Source organism: Haemorhous mexicanus, chromosome 13 (genome assembly GCF_027477595.1).
Source record: "Haemorhous mexicanus isolate bHaeMex1 chromosome 13, bHaeMex1.pri, whole genome shotgun sequence".
NCBI classification, from domain to species: domain Eukaryota; kingdom Metazoa; phylum Chordata; class Aves; order Passeriformes; family Fringillidae; genus Haemorhous; species Haemorhous mexicanus.
In genome coordinates, this window is record NC_082353.1 from 19,328,344 (window position 1) to 19,345,157 (window position 16,814).

At 42.9% G+C, this 16,814-nt stretch overlaps 1 protein-coding gene across 4 annotated transcripts in view; it reads right to left on the minus strand.

Annotated features, from left to right (window-relative positions):
* Positions 1-495: 495 nt before the first annotated feature.
* CERS3 (ceramide synthase 3) overlaps positions 496-16,814 on the minus strand; it is a 42,799-nt gene continuing 26,480 nt past the window's right edge. For 3 of the 4 annotated variants that reach the window (XM_059858640.1, XM_059858642.1, XM_059858639.1), the window contains exons 10-11: positions 16,508-16,664; positions 496-3,997 (exon numbers count right to left, since the gene is read on the minus strand). In XM_059858640.1, the coding sequence (XP_059714623.1) occupies positions 3,866-3,997; positions 16,508-16,664 (289 nt within the window). In that variant the 3' untranslated portion in view covers positions 496-3,865. The remainder of the gene's footprint in view (positions 3,998-16,507; positions 16,665-16,814) is intronic. The other variant, XM_059858643.1, reaches the window with a different exon arrangement.

The window sequence follows — 16,814 nt, forward strand, 5'->3', positions numbered from 1 at the left end:
AGCTGAAGATCCATGGCTGAGCTGTCTCAGGGGTGCTGGTGATGAGCCACTGATAATCCCACAACAACCTGCTGGGCAGTAGCACCTCAGTCCTAACACACAGAACTTCCTAGGCAGCCCTAAAGTGCACCTCAATACCCAGCTGGGTGGAGATAGAAGCAGGTGGAACATTCCTGGTGTACTCAGGAGCACTCACCAATACTTTAATCAAAGCATAAACCTTGAATAATACAAAGGATGGGTGATGCCCCCATTAATTTTGCTTCCTCTCCACTTGTTAATTGTTCAGAAAAACACAAGTTCGTTTACAGACAGTGCTGTTAGATCTTGTGAAGATTGTGGGTCATCCAGCTTTTTCCAGGCAACAGAAAAACTTGGAAGAGTAAGGAATTATTTCCTGAACTAATGATGCTCCCATTGAAAAGCTTGGAGGGAATGGAAAGAGAGGAGGACACTGCAAGGCAGAGAAAACAAGGAAATCCTTACCTAGACACCTCTTTTTAAAAAATATTTATTTGTAGTGTGTATTTCAACTTACCAAAGTCGGTGGCTTTAAGAACAACAAAACAAAGATAATGATACCAAATAACATGAATAGACAAAATGAGTTCTGTGGAGTAGAGGAGATCTGTAAACCCAATCCAGAGCAGGCTGGCAAATCCGACACAAGTATGTAGGAAGCAGAGTACACACAGACAGGAATACCTGAACTAAATCCAGAGAAATTAAATGGAATACAAGTTTCCCCTGCATCTTATGGACTAAGATTTGATTTGCAGTCTAGAGCTCTATCAGAAATATGTGGCACAGAAAAAGTGACACAGCAAAGCAGATGCACAGTGTCAACTCATTGAACCAGGACACACTTTGTGAAATGGTAAAAAGAAAATGTTAGAGTCTATCTGTGCTCCCATACACACCTACAGTTGTTCTGCACCTGCACTTTGAGACTCTTTTTACAACAAGATTATAAAAATGTTGAATCTTCATTGCATTGCATTGAATAGACTGAAAATCTTGAAGCACCATGACATAAATTTCTTTGGCAGAAATTGTGCCCCCATGACCTCAGCTTCTTGTTTCTGAGTTTCCATCAGTAAAAAGGGGGAAATTAAATACACATAACTCCAGGAATGACCAATCTGATGTTAATAGAGGACACTCTGACAGCCCATTCCCACTTCTTTCTGTGCTGTGGGTATTTATTACCAGGACCTAGTGGTTTATATTCAGAATTTTTAGGTCTAATCCCCTTGGTTGTCCATGACAGTAATCTCTGGAAAGGACCCTCCATGGCCTGCCTGCCTTCCACCCCCCTCACTGCATTGGTACTTAGTTGATTACTGTGCCAGACCTCACCTTCAGGCTGTTACTATCTTCCATATTCTTCTGCACTCACCCAAAATTTGTCTCAAAGTTTTATATTTGAGTGTATTTACCTACCTTTTGTTCTTCCTCTACGATCTCAGTTTCACATCAACTTAGAACAGTTCTTGCAATTAGGTTGGATAACTGCAGTCCAAAATTTTTCCTAGGCAAGACTCCAATAGAGTTAATTGGCTTCAGTGGGAGACTTGTCCTGAGTAGGAAAGGCAAAGTTTTGGCCTCAAGGAGACTATAAATTCCAGTTTAAAAATCAGTAGTTGTTCAGAGGCTCATTCCTGTGACAACATCATCCTTTGTGTTTCCTTTGCTAGTCATAGGAGGAAAGCTTCTGGCACCAAAATCAAATGATAATACCCTGGCCACCTCCCAAAACCCCGTTACATCTCGAAGAAAGCGCCGTTGTCTCTCCCAAGGAAGTGTAAATCCTCCAAGACGCCGGATTTCCACGTTTTGTTAGGAAAGTGTTTTTCACTCAGGCAATAAACGGGCCTCGATAACAACTGTGCCCCTGCCAAGCTCTCCAGTTGCTTTACACGTTGCCATCAGTGCTGAGACTCCCTATGCTCCCCCCCTGCAGTATTTAAGGTGTTCTCATCCGTGCAGGAAGGGCACTGGTTGCCAAAGGCTGCTCACAGGGCTATGCCCACTCAGCCCAAGTGGCACCACTGAACTACAAGCACCAGGACAGGGGTCCTTTTCCACCACCACACATCTCCCTTCCTTCTCAGAAGCTGTAGGCCATGCCCCTTCCTCAGTGTAATTCTCTTTGTGGTACAACATGCACATTTGGGTCCAAAATGGTCAAAACACAAGTAAAAATGTAGGCACTGTAAAAAAAGCCTCTGTACCAAAGCCTTCCTACAGCTTCTTGTAACTGCATGAAACCAACTTCTTTCTTCATATCTGAGATCCCAAACATTTCCCATTCGTTCAATGCTTCAGTCACTGAATTACATCCCACTTGCCAAAGAAACCTTGGGAAAACAAGTCAGTCCTGTAACCCTTCCCATAGGTCACCAATTCCTGCTGGAGGGGAACGGAGCCCTTCTGACCCAAACACTCTGACTGAGGCTGCTCTAGGAGTGGTCCCCTGGCCTCCATCAAACTACTGGATTTAGCTCCCCAGATGATCTCAGCTACTGTAGAACCACATGCAGAGCCTCTCGCCTCCCAAACTTATGACACAAATCCTTTATGACCCTGTGAGCTAATGCAGAGGGAAATGGGACTGGCACCACCCTGTTTACAAGGCCTGTGTTCTCCATGGAGAGCCCCAGGACTGAAAATGCTGCTGCAGCCCCACTTGTGTTAGAACAGAAGTGCAAATTTAGGATAGAGGCACTTTGGGTAAGAGGAGCTGTTACCCACTGGTTACAGCATAAACAACAGCCTGTGGCTGAAGTCACAAACATCCAAGTTTGGGTCTAGCTGATGTGACTGCCCATTTTATAAAAGAGCAGAGATGGAAATACAGATCCTGGTATCAAAGAACCCACAGCAGTGACAGTGTGACATCCTGTGCCAGTCCCGTGCTCCCCAGTGCCCAGGTACCTGCAGTGAACACTCCAGAACCACAAATCAGACCCTGGTGGCCCCGCTGCAGAGAGGGCAGCATCCAAAGCTGTGAGACAAGGTCACGAGAAGGGAATGGATGAGATTGGGCTTTAACTTTCTGGTCTGAAGATGAGTGAGGAGCAGAGGGTGTTTTTCCCAATTTCCATTTCCCCTTTCTCTCCCCTCTACACCTTCTGTTCTAACACTGGGCCAAAATGACTGAAAGACATTTGAGAAGCCTGGAGCTCAATGGAGAATTGGGGCTGAGTTTTGGTGTTTTAACAGTGACTTCCTTGACACAATAGTTCAGCTATCCATCACTTCAGAGGAAGACTATATTTCTGCACTGAAGCCAACCCTTCACAGACGAGTAATTTGAATTCCTCCATGTTCACTTTCTCTGGCCTCCAGGAAATGAAATATAAGTCAGAAAAATACCCATTTTGATGAGGGTTTAAACTGAAAAGTAAAGATAAAATGCCAGTCACTGTACAGCACTATCAAATTTTTCCCACACTGAGTAATTCTGGTTCCTAATGGAGTTCACACTACCTACCTACCACAAAACATCTGTGATTTAAATTGTTTGATGAAATATATCTTATATCAGATTGAAAAACAACATTAGAATCAACAGGACACTAAATTACTTGACTCTCTTGAGCTTTGCCCTTGTGGAGCACTGTCAGTCAGCGTGTCCAAACATCTTTCCACACACTCCACAACGATTCTGAAAGTGGGTCATTAACACATTTTGTCATGCTATGCAATTTCTCCCTCCCCTCTAAACTGGGCTTTTTTCCAGGTCCAGTAGCCAACAATAAATCAATCACAGTCTCTCACAAGCCTTTTGAGTTAAATCCTGTCCTGGAGGTTGGGCTGAAACCAGAGCAGGAATCACTGCAGGAGGTGAGGCAGGACAGGACTAGTGGTGACTGCTGCTTAGGAGGTGTTTGCTTGACCCACTGCTGTTCTTGGTGCCACTCTTTGTGGACTCCTCTTCAGTGTCTGTAAGAGAATCTTCCTCCTCTTCATCACTCCGATCATCTTTCAAGTCCTAGGGAGAAGAAAGCACTGTGAACATATTCTACTGGCCCCCAGAAACACACCCTGCCCCCAAAATGGAGGCTGACAGCCAAGGGGAGATCAATTAACAGCACTTTAATTCTGCAGAACCAAATGTTCTTTAGACAAAACTGCTTCCATGACCTCAGCCCAGCCACTTGACCTCTTCTTGTTCATTTCTGCTTTTCCCTGTAAAGTGTGATTATTAATCCCTGGGTGCTGTGGGATTAATTAACAGCTGTGAAGTGCAGGGAAGATGAAAAGAATATTGTTTAAAAGCTGAATATGATGAATACACTCACCCAAACACAGGACTTGAGAGGCTGCCTGCTTCTGACAGGTGTAAACTAAACAGTGATGAGTTGTGCCAGCATCTCCTGGCACCAGCTTTGCTCAAAGATTGCTCAAAGACACTTGCTGACCCTAAAATGCTCTTTCCTACTCAGGGGTATACACAGCACCAACACTGGCACAGGGGAAGCTGTGTCTTGGGTTTATCACCCTGCTAAGGGAACTGCTCAGGGGGAGAAAGGCTGCTCCAGGAGCAGGGATTGAAGGGGTCAGCAAAGCAGTCTGTCCTCAGGAAAATCCCTCCCCAGCTCCATAGGGACAGCTCCCAGCATTTGGCAATCATACTTCATGCCAGACAGTCAAAAATGGAAACAGTGAATGTTTCCACCACAGAGAGAAAAGTCATCACATCTACCTCGTGTTTCAGGGAGAGGTGAGACCATGCTGTGCTGTTTGTCATGGCACATAAAAAACCACACCATTAGTTTCCTATTTCTCAACTCCTGCCATAACCCAAGGCCCCAAAATGTGTTCAGAAGTTTGTTTCAAACAATCAAGGCTTCAGCATTAACCCCAAACACCCCTATTTTCCCTCCAGTGCAACAAGCTCACAAGAGTAGCAGCTGCCTGGAAGACTCTCCACACCAGTGGGTGACCTGCTCCACAGACTCAGGGCAGGATGCTCTAGTGAGAGATGATGTACATCCAGAAAACACTCCCTACTTCCTAATTCCTGAGAACAGGCACCACTTTTTGTGTCTCTTTGTACTGCAGATGCCAGAGCTCCTGTGCTGGAGCTGGCAGGAATTCAGCACAGACAATCCCCTGCCTGCACAGCCACACAGGGACCACTCCATCATGGAAAACTCTGCTCTCATGTCATCCATCTGCACCTCAGCTACACAGGCAGAGGCTGCTTGTTCTCCCTGTGATGTGCCAAGGTCAGAGCAGTGACGCAGGGAGGAGAAACCAGGGTTCTTCCTGCCCCTCCTGTATCTGCTCTTGGAATGAACTAACAATTCCACTTCCTTAGCGTGCTGCTCTCAGGTCTTTCTTCAGCACCAAATTCATACAGAGAAAATAAATAACAGCCCAGTAATAACTCATCCAATTGCAATCTCATATCCCTTGATATATTACACTCCTAGTAAAAAGAATAGGGCTAGAAAGCAAATTAAAGCCTGAGCTCTGGCTCATCACAAACTATAAACTTCCTGGAGATTTTCTTTTGCTTTTTTCCCTAACAACTTACAAAGGGTATCAAAACAAACAAATCTTACTGTAAATACTGTAAAATAAACTTGGCATGCCATCAGTTAGAGAAAAGGCAAGACAGCCTTTCCCACACAATTTATGAGGTTCTGGCTCTTTCAGATCACCTCACTCCCTCCTGCTATTTTTGCCATTTGTATCTGCAGTAAAAGACAAATGCTGAGGGGGTAGGGGGAAGATTGTTGCTTTTCTGCCACCAGAAATGTTTCAGAAAGAAAAGCAAACTAATCCTAAGCAGTCTGATGCCAAATCCATTGCACTCCTTGGAAGTGCTCTCATCTCCCTGCACTGTGGGCAGTGACAGGAGCAGCACTTTGGGACTCCCTGGGAATAATGTCAGGGAAGTTTGTGGTATTTCAGTTGGAGTCCCTCCTTGTGCTGCACACAAGTTGCTGGTGCTCAGGCATGTGCTGAAGAACAGCTGGCAAACTGCTCTGCTTTGAATGATGGCCAGTTTGTGATATTGATTCCTGTTTCCTATAGGAGTGAGCTGGCATTTCCAGCATGGAACTGGAAACTCAGATAGAGTTGGCTTCCCAGTTTTAATGCTGTCAGGCTGGATGCTCTGATTAAAGGCACTATATGCAGTAATTAAAAAACATGTCATGTTTTTTCCAGCTCACTGTAAATCCCTGACTTTGAGAGAACATCTTAAAGATTTCAGAGCAGCAGAATTAAATTTCTTCATATTCTGAAGTAATCACTGCAAATTTTCCTAATTCTGGGAAAGAGTGTTACTTCTGAAATTCTGATATTAATCAAGAAAAAAATACTGCTAAATTAAATCTAATTTTTATTAGATTTTGTAATAATAAACTTGCTTCCTGACCAAGTGCCTCTACAAATTCCTGCTTTAGGAGAGTCTGGCCATTTTTGTCTGGCTTGTTTAAGTGACAGAACTTGAAATAGCAAAAGCTTCATCTGTAGCTGGAAATCCAAACAAACCTGTCTTTGCAAACTGTTTAACAGACCATTATAAATATATTAGGATATCCTAAGTGAAGTTTGTGCCTCTTAACTTTGACCTTCTAATAATAACAAAAGTTGTAACATTTGTAGGATTTTCCCTGCTTTAATACCAAGATGTTTTCCCTGAGCCCCTCACATCATATATTATACTCATGTTTTCCAGCTCAAAGGCTCTGCTCTGACTGTCCCTGAGCAGCAGCAGATGAATGTACTATCAGGAACACAAGAGCTGGCAAACTGTAAATACCACAGCTGAGGCCATCATTAATACTCAATGCTTTAGTTTAATGCATTTCTTATACTTCAGCTGGTTTTGGGTAACAGACAAAATGGATGTGTACGTTTTCTGTTCCGGATGACTAACCAATTTAATCTTTCTAAATGGATGAATGGTTTCAAGGTTTATGAGAAGCAACACTAATGCTATAAAGTCTGCAAGAGAGCCATTTGTAGTGAAGCCAAAGCTACAAACTTTTATAATCTTTTTTTCCTTTTGTTTAACCCTTCCACCTGCTGCTCAGTCTGCCTCTTTTAGTTAAATGAACCGTATTCGTTAAGGTAGTTTTGGCTTCTTGCATTTCACTGCTGTTAGAACATGTGTCATTGAAGCCACCAGCACCAGATGAATGGTAAAGGAACCTTTAAGCGACTTCATGAAAAAAAAAAAGTTCTTGAAGTTGAGATGAACAAAATTCTCTATTAAGCAGAAGAATACTGCTCAAATCTCCATCTAAACTAGCAGAGAATTCACTCCTAATTGTACAAGTTTGTCTCTCAATAAAGCACTCAGATCTCTTCCCTCCTGACAAGCCCTTGGCCCTGCACTGTGCTACAGCTGAGGAGAGCAGCAGAAGGACAGGGCTGTGCTGACAACTGATGGAAGTGTTGCTTTAGTGTCCCCTGGGCTGGTGACACCATGGGAACCTCACTGCTGAAGTGGGGCTGGGCAGGCACCACCCTTCCCTCCAGCCCCCCTTCACAGGGAACGTGGCATCTCTGTCCAGTGCTGAGGTCACACTGCAGCCAGGGCTCCATCAGGGTAGTTCAAGTGCAAAGTGGAAGAGCAGAGGGGAAGACAATGCCAGGCAGTATTAAAAGGCAAAAATAAATTGTAGCAACGTGGATTGATCCTACAAACAGAGAGGAAACCTTAGCAACGTGCCTCTGCTTTCCCAGAAGGGGAAAGGGCCCTTGCTAGCAAATGTCAGGTCCTGTGAGGATGGGGAGGTTTGGCACAGGGTGCCCAGAGCAGCTGTGGAGGGATCTCTGGAAGTGTCCAAAGCCAGACTGGACAGGGTTGGAGCAGCCTGGGACAGTGGAAGGTGTCCCTGCCCATGGCAGGGGTGGGCTGGGATGGGCATTTCCAACCCAAACCATTCCATGACTCTGACTGTGTCCATGTGAGTGGTGGGAGATGGTCCAGGCCTGACTCACCTGGTGGGATCAACACTGACTCCAGGCTTTTCAGCAGCATAAGATGATTGCAATTTGGCCCCGACTGGACAAGACTAGAACCAGGTAATTTTTTGGGCTAAGCATAGTTTACACCCACACAGTTAACTGGATTTCTCCTTCCAAGTACTGATGTGTCAAAACAATTTAGAGATGATTCCAGAATTTTGTTTTCTTACCTGGTGAAATTTAGATTACTGGACTTTCAAATACATATTCTTAACATTTAGTTGAAATTTCCTGACTCTTAAATCTATCTTCTATTAAAATCAGAACCTTATACCTTAATTCTACCTTAAAAATATTTTCATTTAAACATCCACAAACACATTGACTAGATCTTGATTTTTCAATGTAAAGACAGTAAATTCCACAGCACCTGCACATATGGAAACAGCTTGAAGTACAAAGATGAAAGCTATTAGTCAGGTCAGCAACCACTGCCTCAAATAAAAGAGATAATAAACAAGAGAGATTATAAAAAGTCAGTCCAAATAGATAGAAGGGGGTACTTTTCTAACAAATAATACTATAAAGTTGATGAATCTCCGAGTTCAACATGTTGAATTCAACATCAATAATTCAACTCAGCTGACATATGACTTAGTAAGTCTTTACTTTCCTGTTGAGACTAAGCAATATACATTTGGATTCAAGCAAACTCTTCTGTATTTCCAGCCTGAAAGATTTTATTGGAAAATGTATTTCCCTTTTCAGCTCATACACGCTAGGCAACATAAATAATGTTTATCTTCCATGGAAGATGCACAGTTGGACTCTGCTTTCTGCAGTTTTAAAATGAAGATGCAGACTCTCTAAGTTAATTGTATTGGACATCTTGTGGCAAAAAGTCCTCTTATTTCATCTATCTCTTCTATGTAATATCCATTCCCCAAGCCTTCCACCGACAGTTTTCAGAGGGAACGCAAAGACCACTTGTAAAAACCAAATTAAAAGTTCCACTAATTCCACAATTATTGAAAAGAACAGCTTTATAATACCAGATGTTGCTACTTGAACACGGCCCTGATTTTGACTGACAGAACAAATTTAACCCCACGAAAACCTGACTGGTGGTGTCACTGAGCACAGCACACCTGGAACCGGGGCTGAGTGCCCTGAGTGCTCTGAAGAACCAAGCCATTGTTTGCAGCTAATCAGGCTCTGGGGCTGCTCAGTGATTGAAATGCACTGACTGAACCTCGCACCGCCCTGGGGGCTTTACGATCATGTCAAAAGCCCAGGAGGTACCGAGTGACTCATAATGTCCCACTGCTTTTTGAATTATTCCAATTTTAAATCCACAGTTGGCAAAGAAACAAAGAACAATATAATAGGCATTTGATGCTGTTCTCTATAGTGAACCTTTTTTTACCCTAGGACAGAACTTGCTCTAAGCCAAGGAGTTCAGTGGTATGAACTTTTATCAGAACATGCACTTTTACTCCTTAGAAATGCTGTTTTGGCTACAAAACAGCTGATCAGACACTCGTGCTGTTCTCAGTGAGGTATGATACTGCACTCAATTCATGTTTTGAAACAACACAGCTGCTCAGGAGTATCCCTGCAGAAGCCTTGTAGCACTGTGGACTGAGGCCACACAGGTGTGTGACAGGCGCTTCTGTCCAGCAGGGACATCTCTCTACATCCTCAGAGACCCTTCCATTCCTGTTATGATGCATCTAAACTTTACACCCATATTTAAACATCAGTCTCATTTTCAGTCATATACCTAAAAAGTAATGGTTTTTTTCTTATATTCATATTGCAATACTTAAAACCCACCCAGTCCTTGTAACCACTCTGATATCAAGGCTGGGTATGGAATACTTTGGCACCCAGTGAACAAAATTTATGCAGTTTCCTTACTGAGCCAAATATACAGAGATGGGGACACGACTCTTCCTCCACTGGTTACAGAGGGACCCTGGAAATGGTGGTAGGCACAGCCTAAGTTACACAAGACAAATCCCAGCCTGGAGCTGCTGCACACCCATCCCTGCCTGCTCAGACTCCCATGTGCTTCCTGCTGAGGGGAACCTGCAGTGCCTGATCAAACTCACTACAACTGTGTTACAGAGGACAAACTGCTCCTTTAAAGGATTTCTTCCCTTCTTGCCATGTAATTATGATTATGGAGCACTCCTAGGTCCTCCTAGGGAAACATTTTCTTCAAATACAAGACAGAACAATTTTCTCAATTGATATTATCCTATCATTAACTAGCTTTATTTCAATCTTTTTTAAAATTGATTCACCAGATTGCAGTTCAGGAACTCCCTCTGAAAATATAAGAATTATTCACCTCATAACACAGTCACAATTCAAATCTCTGCAGAATATATTAAAAATAGTAAATGAAGGCATCAAAAGTTCTGTAAAGGCTTAGGGTTCACTCTGTGAATTGATTTTTGGCAATTGAAAAAATAAATACATATGCACACTATTACACATATATAATTTTTATATAGGTGTATATATAAAACTAGCTAGAAATGGAACATTTCATAAAGATCCTGCTAGAAAATTAAAAGATACAAGCAGTTAAAATGAGAAGCCAGAAAATCTGTCGGCAAATCCCCTTCTGTGAACAGCAAGGTAAAGCAATTAATTTTAGAGCAAAATCTTTACCAACATTTGTCTTTCCTCTGAATTAGGAACTTGCACATCAAAAGAACCATTTGGATGGGGGATTTACTAGAAGTGGAGCTGCCTTGTGCCAGGGAACCCGCAGAGAGGGGCGGGGGTGCTTGTTTGGCCAGATCCATTGCTGGTGAAAACTGACACAATCCCATTGAGCCATGCTCATTCCTACCAGCTGAGAGCCTGGCCCTGCATCAACCCCTCGGGGATGGCCAGGCCAGGAAGCCTCAGGATTGCAAGGAGGCTTGGGTTGCTATTCTTAGGGGCACTGGTCACCTGCAGCTCCTACTGAAGTGAAACTCAGCAGCTTTGGAAAGAGCAGGTTTTGATTGCAGCACCCCAGAGCTGTTTATGGCTCGGCCAACCTGAGACAGGCAAAGGGAGCATCCACACCCCAGTTTGTTGGACTCTGGCATGGGGACTGAGGCTGCTCCTGCACAGTCCTGAGTGTGCACAGCAGGGCTGTGGCAGGGTACTTTGCCCCAGTGCTCCCACCCCAGCATACCTTCACCACCCATCTATTACAATCAAATGCTCACAATTTACTTTCTGTGGTTTCTCATTAGTTCATTCCTCCACAATGGTCATAGGTTTTTGAAGCTTTACCTGATTTTTATATAATGTTCAAGTGAAAAATGTTGTGGAATTATGGGCATTCTAAGCAGAGTTTATAAAAAATAATTTTTAAAAATCCATCAAAGAACATTGCTGCTGTATTGAAACCTGAGAAATATATTTTAGTGTGTGGTATAACATATAATCCACTAAGCATACAGAACACACCTCTGGAAGTCACTGCTCAGCTGCTGACCCCGTTCTGAATCTGGAGTAAATGTAAAGATTTAAACAGAAATCTGCCTTTTAACTCCCAGCGGCAGGAAAACTGGTTGAGGCCCCAGAGACCAAAGAGTGCTCTTGGATTGGCACAGTGGAGAAGAACTGGTGGCTTTTCCCCTTTCACAGGCTCTGTTGGGCTGCACTTTGACAATACCCATGTCTGGGGAGAGCCTTGACTCCAGGGCTCCTCAGCTCCTCTTGCCTACCACTGTAAATACCAGCCAGCAAACCTCAAACTCTTCCATGCTCCTTCTGCCTGCCTCCCACCCTCCTCCTTTAGACTGATTTGGCAGCATCAAGTGAGACATGTAGCCAGGCTTTAGGTTTAACTAGATTGCTGCAGCAGAATGGGAAATACACAGATGAAAGGAAGTCATAACAGGAAGTAATTTCCCTTTACTAGGGCACGAGCCTCCACGCTGCTGACCTGGCTGGCTAACTCCCATCTCCAGGCTGTTAAACAGCTCACATCCCCAGGGCAATCATTTTAACCAACTGGGAAGGCTCCCAGATTGACTGGTTTTCATGTCTAAGAGGGAAAGCTTTCATTTGGCCTATTTTGTTCCCCCAGTAAGCCATTCTCATGAGAAAATCTGCTATAAATATTCATCTGTTGAGAACCAACAAATTCAACTTCTCCACAACCTGTTTTCTTTTAAAATGGAGAAAAAGCAACCCCTACTATCTAGTTCAATCTGTCTTATGTTTGATCCAACCCTCCACTGAGAGTTCAAACTCTGAAGCAGAACTGGCCCTTCCCAGTCTAGAAGGGAAAAACAAAATATCCAGGAAAAGCTTTTCCACAACTTCCCAGTTCCAGTCATGAAAATGTAACTCATGAAATTATCATTATCCTCTAGAATGTATTATTGCTTTTAAAACAGCTACTTAGAATTAAGGCAAGTGCACCTCTAGGTCTGTTTGACCAGCACCCAACAGTCACTGGGCAGCACAGGCCTGACAAAACACACAAGAAAGCAAAATCTTATGTGCCACTAGGTTAGGAAATAAACCCTGTCCTCTGTTTAACTCCTGTAGTATGGCAATTTTCTAAAGGAAATTACTTCTCACTGAATGTGCTAATTCTCATTAAATTTCAATTTGTTTGATGCCAGCAGATCAAGCATCAAAAAAAGTAAGAGGAAAAATGCTGCAGTAGAAAAAATGATGGCTGGGAACAGCAGAAGTATCATAACAAGCACTTCACAGCTCTCATTTCAACCCAAAATAGTATTTCCTTATCATTTTTAGTTTCCCCTACTCTGTTTTTAGTCATTCTTTGAACATTAACTCTCACTGCTGCCTTGGGAATCTGGGCCAAATAAGGACTGAACAAACCATGGACGAGGATGCGCCCAAGTAATCCTTAAAAAGCTTACCAAACACAAAATGCCAAAGAAATATTGAACATGGACAGGTTTTTAAAGAGTGGCAAGTCCAAAATCCTGATCTACAGCAGTGCAGGGTCTTTTTCTGCTTCAGGAAGAGGAAAGAACCACAGTGAATCCAAGAAAACTGCTGCTGACAACTCCTAAACAACAGCAGCCATTAGTGAGCAGCTCACTGCCTTCCCTGAAGGTGGTCTGATGGTGGCAAAACAATTACAAGAGCAGGAAAACCTATTCCTGGACACATTACAGTCTGTTAGAAACCTGCCATTACCCTCCACTGATGGACTTTGCATCAGCCCTGAAGTATCTGAGACATGTGGACATCATGCCCATTTCCTACAACTTACACATTTTTCAAGATTTAAAGCACCATAGTCTCAAAACCTTAACTCAGTGTGTAATGGGTTTAACATATATTTTACATCTTAATTTGCCATAATAATGTGGCTATAAGCTGCTGTCATTCACTCCCTTTTTCTGACCTTGGAAATAAAATGTTTAATCTCCACGGGATTTTCCTGGCGAGATGTTTTAAATCAGTGCATATGTACATACTTCTCTATATGCTTTTTCAATTTTCCTAAAATATTCTCATATGTGCAGACATGATGACTAGACATGTTTCAGTGGTGCTTGAAACTTGATACAAGTGGGTAATTTAACCATGTAATTGAACAATATTACAGAAACACACGGAGTTTCCTAGCAACAAAAGGCCTTGGACATCAAGATGGCAGCCAGCAGCTAACATTGCAATTGCCTGACCTAACTTGAAAAGAAATTACACTGAAGAATGTCCTCCTTCCTCCCAAAGCAGAACTGGTTCATGGCTACAGGTCTGACCTCGACGGGCTTTGCTTACAGGCCTTACTCTTACACAAGGTCACAAATGTCACATGAGAAAGAAATGTTCCCTAAATGTCCTTTTCCAGAGGGAAGAATAAGGGTTTTGAAAAAAATTCTGAACTCTCAAGTCTATCCCTAAGGAAAATAAAAAGCTTCCTAATGAGAAGTAGCTGATTACAGCTGAGCTTGTGGATGGAGAACTCCCCATCTTTAGAGCATTCCCAGGGCAACAAGGGAAAGGTGGCACAAGTCCCCTGAGCCTGGAGGCCACCAGTGCTGCTCTGTGCCAGCAGTCCCTGGGCCAGAGAGTCCCATGGCTGGGAAAACAGGACACAGAGGGATGGCAGAAGATCATCTCCCTTCTTTCCTGTTCCCTCATTTTCACCCATCTCTCCCTGCAGTATTTGGGAGAAGGAAAACCACAAGACTTTCAGTCCAAGCTCTTTTTTGCTGAAGCAAGTCAGTTGGCTGAGCAGCTATCCCAGAGGGCTGAGGGCAACTGTCCCCTCTGTTAGTGCAGGGGGGAGGTGACAGCTGAGATGAAGAGCTTCTGACCAGCCACTCTCAATCAAAAGCCATCTTCTCCTCAGGGGCAAGAGGAAAGCATGGAAGAAGCCACCAACTCCCAAGGGTGCAGTGACCCCAAAACTTCAAGACTGAGGCACAAGAGGGCACTGAAAAAATTCTTTATACCCTTCTATGCTTAGAGCTTCCTTCAGTTAAACAACAGAAGTCTCTATTCCCAGTTACACCATGACTTCATTTTTCCATCTGAAGTAGCTAACTGTTGCTTCAAGAAAAATATCAAAAATTGCTAAGTTTTCATTCAGAAAACAGCTAGTCTTGGGCAGAGAAACAAACCCCTACTAACACCAGAATGATGGTCTACTGCTATTTCCCTAAAATAGCAGCAGCTATTTGTGTGCAGCTTGTCTGTAACAAAGATGTTGGTATAAAAACCCTCCTTGCCAACACCATTCTTTTCAACGTTGCCTTTCCAGCTCTGGAGGCACTGGCTGCTTTCACAGCCAAGTTTGCCACTGCTATGGAAAACAGGCTGCACATGCAAGCCAGCTGAAGTCATCCAGACTGAAAAGGGCCCAGGCTGCTGCTGCTACCACTGTAAAAATGTTATTTGGAAACCATCTTCTCAGAGAGCTGTATAAGGAATCAAAAATCCGTGGTAGGGATGCAGGCTTGGTGCTTTCCCATTTTTTAGCAGTGACGAACACAACAAAGCTCTTATCTCAAAATAAAACATTTCTGCCCCTTACAAAGGCACATAAAGCAGGCAGGGCAGAGTGGCCTTATATAGCTGGCTTGGCAATGTCCTGCTCACCACTGCATCTGAGCACCTTCTGGCACTGTGCTCCCAGAACCCCAGCCAGTGTGGATGGAGAGCTCTGCCCAGCCTTCCTCTTCCTCAGCTGGGAGGCAGAGGGATGTCTCTCCATTCTTAGGAGGGGTTGTACACAGGGAACAAGAACAGCACAGAGACCAGGCCAAAATCACAAAAGAAAACAAGACGCGCTTTACACCTAGGCCAGAAATAATGTAGTAATTAGTCAAACAGAGGTAAATGACACACAAGAAATACAAAATTCTCAGTGTCTAAGGGAACACAGGAGCTTGTTTTAGAGGCAGAACAACACAAACCATTTCTTCCACAGATTTGTCCCTTCTGTGCTGCTGTTTGCTGTCCTACAGGGGCTGAGTTTGTAACTTCTAGGGCAGATGTGGGGTCTCCCTATGATACCCAGCTGTTTGCATAAGATTTGATGGTATCCAAAAATCCAGTAATTACAGGATGATTCCTGTTAGCACTCAAGCAACAATTAAATACAGGGAGAAAAGCATCTTTAGGAAATAGAAATATTCCTAACAGCATAAACTGCTTCAGATAATTAAACTGACTGTCCTTTTAAGTTTTTGTTTCTTGAGCCTCAGAAAAAATACCATTTTTCAACAGCACAACTTAAATTTCATCTTAACTAGAAAACTATACCTGTCAATACCTGCGCCAAATCTTAGTGACATTCTCCAGAGTCCTTCCCTTAAATGCTTTTTGATAAATATTTTATCTACCCTGCACTCCACTGCACATTTCATGGCACAAGACCTTGTGAAAACGTCACTACTTCAGGCAATCAAACAAGACATAAATGGCAGTGTTATCCAGAGTTTTTTCCCATGTGAGTTTTCTGTACAAGGTAAAAGGAGATTAGGCAGACAAGACTTGCACTGTTCCTCCAACAGAATATGACAGTATTTCATTGAGTCATAATATAATACCAGATATGCTTCATTTGGTTTTTGTGATCCAAAACCAGTGCTCAAGTTTAGGCTACCTCAGATTTAGGCAAATCTGAAGAAATTTAAATACTGCAGAAAAATTGTAGTCAAAGCTCTCATCACTCACTCACTTCTTTTTTGGAAAGTTGCTACAAAGCCCAGTGACAAAAGATTGCTTTCACTCAGAACACAGGAATTCCTGAGGAGCTCTGGACCGTCTTAGGGCTTCTGGTTCTGGGACAGCTCATTTCTCATTTACTATTGGTACAAAACATCAACTACAGGCAAAAAACCCCTGTCCCAGCTGAAGTCTTTGTATTCCAACCAAGACATTGGGTGTGACAATGAGAGGTGCAAAGCACATTTGAACATCTCCATGCTCTGTAGACCCCTATCAGAAATTCTGACTTGAAAGTTTAGGACTACCATAAAATTCCAAGGAAATCCATTGGAGGTATTGGCATTTGTTTGATATTTTACACATCTTTCTGAAGAAACAAATTTCTTACCTTTAGGAAAACGAACCTTTTCAAAATCTTGAAAATTAAGTAACCCCAATATAAATGCAAGCCTTGGAGGGTTAATAGCATCCCATTGAATAAAAAATATGCTATGACAGGAGTGGTGGAGTAGTAGGTAGGCTGATATAGCGTGGCACGAAGAATCCTAAAAAATAAAGATCATTGTTATGGTGCAAGATCTCTTCCTTACACTTATTTCACTAATTTACACTTATTTCTAATCTCATATTCCTAGCTGTTTGATATTAAAAAGCTCTGCAGAGATGGTAGATTAACTAACAAGCCCTGCCTTAAC